Source organism: Bison bison, unplaced genomic scaffold, assembly GCF_000754665.1.
Source record: "Bison bison bison isolate TAMUID 2011002044 unplaced genomic scaffold, Bison_UMD1.0 scf7180017864108, whole genome shotgun sequence".
NCBI classification, from domain to species: Eukaryota; Metazoa; Chordata; class Mammalia; order Artiodactyla; family Bovidae; genus Bison; species Bison bison.
Window position 1 is genome coordinate 1,402,115 of NW_011494680.1, and position 11,471 is coordinate 1,413,585.

Sequence of the window (11,471 nt, forward strand, 5' to 3'; positions counted from 1 at the left end):
ATCGGGTAAATTTTTGTTGAACAAATGATTATGCTGCTTGAAAGGAATTACACAAACTCAAATACAGAATAAAAAGCAATGAGTTTGTCATTACAATGATTACTGGCAAAGGTGGGGATTAATGTATAGGAGCAATTGTCACATAGACTATAATCCTCTCTTTCTCATCATCAGTAAGGAAACTTCTACAGCATCAAGGAGAAGACCATCTGGTAGATTAAACTTGAATGGCTTAGAACAATGAAAGCAAACTTTTCTCTCAGGTACTATAACAGAGATTTACACCTGCATATTTCTGGTAGGCTGTAAAGCAACCGGGGAGCGAGCTCCCTGCTACATCTCTGAATATAAGCATCAACATGACCTTCCCCATCCCACTGTAGGGCTAAAATACCTAAGCCCCTACTTTGAGTAGGAAAAAATGAATACAGGAAGTAGTCTTCTCTTTAATTAAAAAGAAACTATGAAACATCACTTGTTAATAAGAATGCTTTATTTATTCAGGTGCTGAATCCTTTGTGCTGGCAAGAAAAACAGAAAATACAGAGAATATTTACTTTTGGGGGAGCTAAACAAAGAACCTATTTGCTGACTCATTAAAGTGAGGCAAAGGTATCAAATAGGATTACATCTGACTACATTAAATTCTCCATTGTTAAGTGACAAATCTCTCTTCGGTTTTCTGAATTTTCAACTCAAAGAGATTCTTGCCAAATTACTAATGAAGCCCATCTAAATCCATCTAAAATGTGAACATATATGCCTCTACAGGTATCAAGGTTTGTGAAGCAGGTTTTGTATAATTGTGGGCAGTCGTAAAACACAGTGTGGGACAGTAATAGGACACAAGTTACACAGTTGTTAATCTTCAGATGCAAATTAACTAAAACTGAACTTGCTGTTTTGTTCTTTCTTGATTTAAACTTAGTCCTTTGTTTCATGAACAACAACAAAATTCAATAAGCCAAATCAAATAAAAGTGCTTTCAACAGTCTGCAGACTTAAAACACATTAATCTTGTGCTTTTATAATACCTTATTCCTTGGGGTTCCTGAGGTTGATCATAAAGAATCCACAAGCAGGAAAGTTTGGGACTGTACTGTTGCTTCTGAAAATGTATGGAGGATATTTTTCAATTTGTTTCAATTAATAATAACTAATTACCATTTATTTAGACCCATATTTTAAGCACTGTGCTAGCTGCTTTGCAAACATTCATTTAACACTTACCAAAACCGTGCAATGTAGACATTATCTCTTTTTTACAGATGAGGAACCAGGTTCAGAGTGGTTACTTGCCACACATAATGGGCTCCACGATTGTGAACCACCCCAACAGCTACTTCTTTGCAATTGATCATTAATCAGACTCTCATCAAACATCAAACTCTCAGTTGTCTGCGATAAAGAATACTGTATGTATACCTATGGCTGATTCATGTTGAGGTTTGACAGACAATAACAAAATTCTGTAAACCAATTATCCTTCAATTAAAAAACAAATAAATTAAAAAAGAAAAAGAATACTGTAAACACTTATCCTCAGATACCACAGTTTAAGACAACTGGGGTAACACTGCCTAACATATAAAGGTAACAGGATGCTTGAGTCAGAGGTCACACTAAAGCCAAAGATGCTCAAAATGTTTTCCCCCTTTCTAAAAGCAGAAAATCACCCCCAAAGACTTCTTGAATACCATTAACTATCAGCTTTGATTCATTTTTAAATCCCAAACAATATAAAAAGACACAGTTGCCTTGCCAGTACCAGGTGCATCACAGTCACAGAAGAAAATCCCCATGGACTTCTGCTACCCACCAGCCACAGAGAGCCCTCTGCCCCAGCTGTAACTGGCCCCTTCTGGCTCCACATTCCTAATATACACTTCTACTTATTCTTCAAAAAATATATTTTTGACTCACAAAAAAACAAGAGATGAAATCCTGGGCAAGTCCTGACCTTCCTATACACATCTACCTTTTTACAGTGGCAGGAAAAAATGGAGGTGGGGACAGAGGAAATATCTTAATCCTTTACAACACACCATTCCCACTGAACAAATGAACAGGGAGAATAGTGTCTTGGTTACCAGATCCACACACCATGTACGTCAAGAGGCAAAAGCAAACTGCCGAGACTGGAACTTAGGAATCTGGGGCCCCGGCGGCAAACTGTCCCTGGACACTGGCTCAGACTCAATGAGTTAATTAATAGAAAAAGAACCCAGTGACTTTGATCTGATGAAGAATTATATAATAGGAAAACTGAGGGAAAAGGACCACTTGACAGAAAAATTCAAAACAGAATTATGAATCCTACCTCTTAATCTGACTTTGGCCAAGACAATGGGATCATATCTCTAGATAACTGAGATGGTTGAATCTAAAACATACAATCATCAAAACAGTGAACCGTTAGACCTAGTGCCTTCAAAACTCTATCTACTCCTAGACTATATTGTAATTCCTCTTGGAGAACAGAATCCCCAGAGCACATTTCCTACAAGAACCATCAAGAATGATGATCTCAAAAGAATTTTTTGTGATATTTAAAACAGTAGCCCCCAGTGGCTACTGAGCATTCAGCAAGGGGTTTACATGACTAAAGAACTCAATTTTAAATTTCATCTTAATCAATTTAAACTTAACTATCCACATATGGCTAGTGGCTGTTGCACCGAACAATGCAGTTCTAAAAGCTAATTTTCAGCAAATAACATATTTGAAAAAAAATTAGTCTTCTCTTCCTTAAGACTCAACAAAACAGCCAGGAGATCACATTATATGTTCAAAAAAAATCTCTCTCTGGGCAAACCCGTAGGACAGCAATGATCTGTCACCACCCAGTCAGGCAACAGGAAATAAGATTCAATGACAATCTCATCTTTAGTCTCCCAGGATTTCTCTCCATGTTTTCCTTTGAAACTATTACTGTCTTACCTTAAATAAAAAATATTCTTCTTTCTCTCCATCACTGGCAGTATCTCTCACTGGGCAAATCTGGTGACCTGATAATCTGGGTCTTCCCAACCTTTAAGCTGGGAAGTTGACTTTTCCCACATGTTTTGGCAAACAAACCAAACAAATTTTACAACAGTGTGATCTGAGAACATCTTAATTGTAATTTTTGATAAAAAGAAACAGACTTTAGGACTCAGGAGGGAGATGAACTTGGGACTGAAAATGAAGGGATGAGTGCTATTTCCCTAGAATAGTTTTTCCAAGTCCATTCATGAGGAAAATCTTCCACTTTAGGAGACTCAAAAGATTTTCCTACGTGAATTTTCCGATGCTGACTGAGATAGGCACTTCGGCTGAAGCATTTCTCACAGTCAGTACATTTGTAAGGTTTTTCTCCCATGTGGGTCCTCCGGTGCCTGATAAGGTTAAAGCTCTGACTGAAGCACTCACCACAGTCAGGACATTTATAAGGTTTCTCTCCTGTGTGTGTCCTTTGGTGAATCACCAGGGTAGAACTCTGACTAAAAGTTTTCCAACACTCAGAACATCTGTAAGGTTTTTCTCCTGTATGCGTTCTCTGATGTCTTATGAGATGAGAGCTGAGGCCAAAACTCTTTCCACATTCACAACATTTATATGGCTTCTCTCCTGGCTGGATTCTGCATTCTTCTATCAGGCTATAGTTCTGATTCAAACTTTCTTCATACTCAGAACTTTGATAGGTTTTGTCATCTGTGTGCATTTTCTGATGTGTAACCAGGTTCGAACTTCGACTGAAATTCTTCCCACATTCTATACACTGACAGGGTTTTTCTCCTGTATGTATCCTCTGATGCTTGATTAGAGTAGAATTACAACCAAAGCCTTTTCCACATTCAGGACATTTATAGGGTTTCTCACCAGTGTGTGTCCGCTGGTGACGAATCAAACTAGAGCTCTGACTAAAACTCTTCCCACAGTCGGGGCACTTATAAGGTTTTTCTCCAGTGTGGGTCCTCTGATGTTCTACAAGCACATAACTATGGCTGAAGCATTTCCCACAAACCGGACATTCATATGGTTTTTCACCTGTATGCGATCGGTGATGCTGAATAAGGTGAGAGCTGCTGCTGAAACTCTTCGCACACTCGGGACATTTATAGGGTTTCTCTCCCGTGTGAGTTCTTTCATGGATAATAAGATGGGAAGTGTTGCTGAAGCTTTTCCCACATTCACCACATTGGTAGGGCTTCTCGCCTGTGTGTGTTCTCAGGTGCTGAATCAAGTGAGAGCTGTTACTGAAGCAGTTTCCACACTCAGAACATCTGTAAGGTTTTTCTCCTGAGTGGGTCCTCTGGTGAATTCGAAGATGAGAACTATTACTGAAGCTTTTCCAACATTCAGAACATTTGTAGGGTTTGTCCCCAAAGGATGGGTTCTGCTGGCCAGCAGGCCCGGTATGGTCTCCTGGGCTCCATCCCCAGTGATTGGGTTGTTCCTCCTCTTTTTCTGTACAATTTCTCTGACTCCCCAAGTTGCTATCATTCTCATAGGAATCATCACGTTCAGTTTTACCTCCTTGGGACCCTGTCAACAGTATTTCTTTTGTGTCTTCATCCTTACAATTTTCTGGGCCATCACTTCTAGACCATTTTGAGGCTCTCTCTTTATCTGCCTTGGAGTTACTGAACTGAACAGTTTTCAAATTATTCTTACTTTCATCTCCTGCAGGAATAAACAAATACTCTAAACATTCCCTAGTCTCTGCCATGGGGAAGAAATTCTGAATTACAGGGGAAGAGAGGGAATAACAAACTCAAACCTTGTAAAATGTTTTAGATTTTTAAAGTGTTTCCAGAAGAATATTAAACAATTATTAGTTGGGGGGAGAAAAAAGTGTTTACAGCTAGTTTTACTTCTTTTATTCAATGTGTTCATCAGAAGCAGGTGAATTTTTCGTATTTATAACAACAGTAATGAAGTGTCTGGTCAGTTCTCACCAATTGCCATGGTGGATATCAAAATATTAATAAAAATAAGTTCACTGAATTTTATTCTAGAAGACTTTAAAGAGAGAAAGTGAATAGAACACTATCTGAGGTAAAAACTAGACAAAAAAATTAGTTAAAATCTGAGCAAACAAAGAAATAGCAATGATACCCACTACTTATTAAGAATGGTAGTTTTGCATATAGTGTATCACTATCTTAAAAAAATATGCAAGACAGATATTATCATTCACTTTTCTTAAAGATGAGAAAACTGAGGCTAAAAGAGTTTTCATAGCTTGTGACAGACCAGGGAAATCAAAGTCTGTCTCATTCTAATGCCCTGATTTTTCTATACATTCTACAGCATGTCTTAAAACAAATTCCTAAAGGATTCAGATCTTCTTGATGTCTCACCTGTAATAGTGTTTTTCAAACTCTCCTTCTTTGTGAGGCCATTAGAATCTGAGACCAATAGTTTTTGCTCTTGTTCCATCACAATGATCAGTCAGATTAGGGATCAGAAATCCTGTAGAAGGAAACAAGTTATGTTTAAAGGCATTTGTTAACATTTCTCCTTCCTTCCTTCCAACCATTGCAACACAACGGCTGTTAAGCACTTAATATTCTGCAGACCATACTGAACATAAGAAACATGGGCTTTTGAAAATCCTTTCAGATAATCTAACCTCAGATTCAAGTTATTTAGGATTAAGCATTAATCCAATTTACCTTTCCCAGGGAAATAATTTAAAAATTAAACCTTTGCAATAAAGTCTGAGGATCAAGGTTTAAAAATAGAATAAATATTAATACTGTCCACTTGGAACTCAGAAACACTTGTGGTTGAAAAACTGAAGTAGTTTTTTGGAAAAGGCATCAATAGTAAGACTTTACGAATTGATATGCAGGTATAAAAAGCAGCTAAAGAGAAACTGTTTCATTTACAAAGAATAAGTGGATCCTTGACAGAAGGATGAAACCTTTGAAGTTAATTTTAAACAAAAGTTAGGATTTACTTGACTAGTAATAATAAATTAAGACAAAGTAGAGCTAAAATAATTACAGCCAATAATCTCTAAATATAAAAGGGAGGCTAACAAGGGACCTCTTCCTTATCTCTTACTATCATAATCACAAAATCCCTTTCAGCCTAAGCTTTATCTTCTGGACCCAATTACAACCCCTGACCTACTTGAGGGACTGGAAGGCAATTATATATGGACTCGGCATCCATTTCAGGATTATTAAAAAATAGCACAATTCAAGAAAAATGAGAGTTTAAAAGAAGGCACACACATAGAAAATAAAAGACTTATACTTTTCAATCTGTTACTGCCTATTATGTCATGCAGTGAACCAGATACCTTACACATAACGTTTCTCATGTAATTCTTTCAAGAGCTCCCTGAAGTGTATAAAAATATTGCTGTTGTTGTTCCTAAGTCATGTTCAACTCTTTTGCAACCCCATGGACTGTAGCCCACCAGTCTCCTCTGCCCATGGAATTTCCCAAGCAAGAATACTGGAGTGGGTTGCCATTTCCTTCTATAGGGGATCTTCCCAACCCAGTGATAGAACCCGCATCTCCTCCATTAGCAAGTGGATTCTTTACCACTGAGCCCTCAGGAAAGCCTTGTATAAACAGGTACCAGCATGTTATAGGTGAACAAAAGAGACATTAAGAAACTTTCCCAAGGTCACACAACCGGAACATGGTAGAGCAGGATTCAGTCCCAAATTCGTTGGACACTGAATTTAATACTCTTGTCTATTATAGTAAACAACGAGAGAAGAAAGCAGAAACTGAGCATAATTCCAACCAGCAAATGATCAGGCCTTTTATTTTGTAATATATTGACTTCCATCACCAGCACCTCCCCTAATGCCTGCACCACAAACCTTCGAGGGATCTTAGTTCTCCAAACAGGGATTGAACCCCAGGCCCTGCAATGAGAGTGCCAAGCCCTAATCACTGGCCTGCCAGGGAATTCCTATATTGACTGCATTTTTAGAAAACCAATTTATATCCCTAGACCTTATATCAAAAGAAGCTGGTATTCTCTAAGCACCTTCTATATATATATGAAACTTGTCTAAATTACAAGTATGTCCAATGTTTGTGTAGGGAAAAAAAGCACACACCTGAATGAAAAAAAAAGTTGTTCAAATGGAATAGTATGTTTTACCATCGGAGTTACATACTTCTATCGCAGTCCTCACAAAAGAAGCATTAGTCTACCTAAGATACCCGTGCTACCATTTTCCCTGCTAAGAAACTTATTAATTTTGGTAACAGAGGAGCCCTCAGGAACACTGGCTCAGCAAAACGGTAGCAAACTTAAGGCCACAGTTGGTATTAAAAGGCTGTCCCTAAGATGTCACGCCGCAGAGAAAGGCTGTTTTTACTGCCTAGAGCAAAAAGGTGATTTGGCACGGGGCAGTGCTTCGGCTTGACTCCCAAAGAAAATGCAATTTCTGAAGCTTAGCTTTAAAAAGCGTCGGCTGGGAGCACAGGTCGGGTACACTGCGGGTGAGTCCCAGGGGAACAGATCGTCTCCAGTCGACACGGTCCTTTCAGGGACGTCTCAGGGGAGGGAGGCGCGGTGGCCCGAGCTGCTGGAGATGCTGGGCCTTCGCCCTTCACAGCAGCGGCAGTCCTTTGCAGGATGAACATTGCAGCCTGGGCGACGCAGCTTCCGCTCCTCCTGCCCGAAACCCTCGGCTCCGTCCCTCTCCCCGAGAAGGAACTCACTGTTCTGGGGGCTACATACAAGGCGCCCCGCACAACCAGCAGGCCCGGAATTAGGAGCCCACTCTACTTCTGACCCCACCAACCTAAGGTCCTAACCTCTCAAACCCGGAAGTCAGAAACAGGAAGTTCCCTCTTCTCCCACAGTGGGCTTGATGGAGCCTCTCTAGAAAACAGTGGTGGCTGGCTCTCGTTGATCTTAACCCTTAGGCTCCCGGACAAGAAGGAGTGTGCCGGTGGTATTCCTCTTCTTTGTGGACACGTTTGCCGACTCTGATTCTCATCCCTCACATTTATCAGGTACCTTATAACAGGGGACCAGATGGAGCTGATACTTTTCCTTGCCATCGGGGCATCATCAGATTTCTCATCATCACTGGAATTAAAATGAAGCGAGTATTTGTTAAGCGCCGACTCTGTTTCCCACCGCTGTGAACTGGGAGGTATATATTTAAGCCATCTGTGAAACAGGGCGCGAAGGCATCCATCCACATATAAAACAACTAGTTTACGTTGTTGTTTTATATGTTTTATAGAGGCAACGTTATGAATAATATTTGGTGAAACAGACTCTCCTCTTTCATTACAGAGAAACTAGAAATCAATCCCTTCATCTCCCCCCATCAATCTAAGTCTGCACTGCAACCATCTCTTCCTTCCCTCCAATTACAACATCGGATTGGTCCTTCGCATTTTAAAGGAGCCCTCCAGTACCGGTCACTTTCCTTTCTACCTTCATGGGATCCTTACACTATCAACTAAACTCTTGACTCTCCCACCACCATCCCCAAATAGTCCTTCAGTTTTTCTTTCTTATTTTTTAACGCCTGACGTTTCCATTTTATCATTTCCAACTCGTCTTTTAACTCATTTCTCCTGTAGTGAAAAACAATAAATCACTAAGATCATCAATGACCTCTGCGTTCTTAGCACATTAGTATTTTTTGGTTCCCAAGTCCCCTTTCAGGAGTTTTGACACTGCTTTCTTCTAGAAACACTCTTTTGAGGGGGCACTGCACTCTCCTCACTGTCCTCCAACAACTCTAGTAAGTCCTGTCTTTCACAAGCCTGTGTGTGTGCGTGTGCTCAGTCATGTCTGACTCTGCAACCCCATGGATGGTAGCCCGCCAGGCTCCTCTCTCCATGGGATTTCCCAGGCAAGAATATTGAAGTGGGTTGCCATTTCCTTCTCCAGGGTACCTTCCCAACCCAGGAACTGAACCCATGTCTCCCAAGTCTCTTTCATTGGTAGGTGGATTCTTCACCACTGAGCCACCTGGGAAGCCCCTCACTTCCAGGACCCAGGGACAAAGACCAGACAAATTCTTGTTATACAACAGGAACCAATCCAGTCCTTCTTCCCTGCACCCTTCCAATCGCTTCAGACGGTGAAAAGTGCCCTACCACTGCTGATTCTCTGCCACTATCACCATCACCACCACCACAACCACCAGAGGAAGAAACTCCTCTCTGCTCTTTTCCACAGCCCAGGAATACTCATGTGACTGAGAGATAAACTTGGTACTTGCTATGGTGTGAATTGTGCCCCTTCCTACCAATTCATATGTTGAAACCCTAAACACCCAATGTGATGGTATTAGGAGGTGGGGCCTTTGGGAAGTAATTGGGTCTAGATGAGGTCATAAGAATGGGACCCTCATGATGGGATTAATGCCTTTATAAGAAAAGACACCAAAGATTGATATTCCCCTCTCCCCTCATCACACATCCTCTCTCTCCATTCCATGTGAGGGCACATATTGGCACCCTGATCTCAGACTTTAAACTTTCAGAACCATAAAGAAGTAAATTTCTGTTGTTTAAGCCACCCAGGATATATGGTATTTTGCTGATCTGATAATATGAGCAGAGCAGCTCATATGTACATTGTCAGGTTTTATCCTTTGCAGGGTTATTTAAAACAGAAGGTGGTTTATAAGATGGAATCCCTGATTGGCAGATGGGGCAAGGCCATGTCATGAGAAGCAGCATGATGTCCTAATCAGCAAGTTCTTTGCCTCACATACAAGATTTGTGACTCTTAACTAAGAGATCAAACCTCAGCCACAGTGACTTGGGTATGATGGGCATCTTCCCAGGTCTGAGGATTACTTATTTTTAGTGGTGGGCTTTCCAGTGCTTTGAGCAGATCTTTGGCTCTTTTTTTTCCCCCCATCATCTCTCCTCCCTCTTCTCCCTGCATTATTTGGCCTGAGAATATGTGCCAAGAATTTCTACTGAAATAATCCCTGCTCCAAATGCCCATGACTCAGCACCTCCAAGATGGATTCTAATGGAATACAGACTCAGTTTAAGGAATATGTATGAGCTGGCACAGAGCGCCAAAGATATCGGAAACCAAAAACCATAAATTTCCAAGGCAGAGGACCATTTTATTGAAACAGATATCAAAGAAAATGCAACATCTTTTTTCAAAATGGGTGGGAGGGATGGGTGTTTGGGTTGGGAAGGAAAAGAAATGTCGGTATGGATTTTATTCTGGTACAGCAAGTAAAAGGGATCAACAGCTCAGAGTCTAGATTGTCCCTTTCTCACACTAGCCTGGAATGCTCTTTCCTTAGTCACGTTAAATGCTCAGAATTCTAAACTGTGTCAGCAGGTGGCTCCAGAGGCAGCTGTTTGGTGAGACTGCCACAAAATTAAAATAATGCTGCAGAGTAACGCATCCCAGTATAATCTTAAAACAAACGTGGTATTTGTAGCAATGAGATTTAACAAAAGTAAAATCTGAATGTAATAAAGGGTTATAAGCATGGATATTCTCTAACAGGAACCATATGGAATTAAATACAAGACAGAGAAAGAATTTTGCTGGGTGCCAAACACCAGTCTCCATAATATTAAGGGTCCCTTCTCCTCTTTGGCCAGATTTTCTCTACAGTTAGTTGTCCCCAATGTTCCCATTCTGGCTCCTACCCCACTGCAAGCCAGTCACCCTCCAGCAGACAGAGGATCAAGATGAAGCAGGCCTCAATCTGGCTGTAGATGAGAATGCCAGTTCTTAGGGCCAGTTCTGTTTTAGAGCCACAGAGCTGAATGATGTAGAAAGTTGCAAAACTGGTGTCAAGATTTTCAGGAACCCAGAAGGACATCATCTGGAAATCTGAGGTGTGAGTACACATTATGAAGCCTGGACTATGGCAAAGGGCACCTGATGCATTTCTAAATACACCAAATGCTAGAAGGCAGAGTGGTTACCAGTCAGAACTATGAAAACAGGGGAATTTCTTCAGGACATTTTTCCACTTGCTGTCTTGGATACCAGTCTCCTATCTCCAACTGTGCACCTGCCCTCTTAACTTCAGACCAATCTACCAATCGTCAGCACCCCTCCTAGATATTGGGGCTTCCTTGGTGGCTCAGATGGTAAAGAATCCGTCTGCCAATGCAGGATACACGGGTTTCGTCCCTGAGTCAAGAAGATCCCCTGGAGAAGGAAATGGCAACCCACTCTAGCATTCTTGCCTGGAAACAGTAGGCTACTGTCCATGGGCAAAGAGTTAGACACGACTTATCAAATAAACCACCACCACCTACGAGATGTTACCTCCTCCAGCCTCTTCATTTTATCCTTTGTCTCTCAGCCCATCCCTAGAGGTGTTGATATACTCACGGGTCAGGATGAGTAGCATCTGTAGAATCACAGACCCAGAGTTGGCAGGAGGAAGGAAGGTGGAGAATAATATTTGTGCGAGGCTTTCTGTGGCCCAGACACTGGCTATCCGTTCTCTCACCTCATCCTCACAGCCATCCTGCATGATGAAGGGGCC

At 41.0% G+C, this 11,471-nt stretch overlaps 1 protein-coding gene across 5 annotated transcripts; it reads right to left on the minus strand.

Annotated features, from left to right (window-relative positions):
* Positions 1-479: 479 nt before the first annotated feature.
* On the minus strand, positions 480-7,838 carry ZNF572 (zinc finger protein 572). 5 transcript variants are annotated; one of them, XM_010838897.1, is made up of 5 exons: positions 7,074-7,786; positions 5,346-5,457; positions 2,321-4,665; positions 1,035-1,108; positions 480-521 (listed from the first exon to the last, which is right to left on the minus strand). In XM_010838897.1, the coding sequence occupies exons 2-3, from the start codon at positions 5,422-5,424 to the stop codon at positions 3,155-3,157; spliced, it is 1,590 nt and encodes a 529-aa protein (XP_010837199.1). In that variant the 5' UTR covers positions 5,425-5,457; positions 7,074-7,786; the 3' UTR covers positions 480-521; positions 1,035-1,108; positions 2,321-3,154. The 5 variants fall into 5 exon arrangements, with proteins under 5 accessions (XP_010837199.1, XP_010837198.1, XP_010837197.1 ...); XM_010838896.1 differs by having other exon boundaries at positions 1,231-4,665; XM_010838895.1 differs by having other exon boundaries at positions 1,035-4,665; positions 7,780-7,838.
* Positions 7,839-11,471: the final 3,633 nt, after the last annotated feature.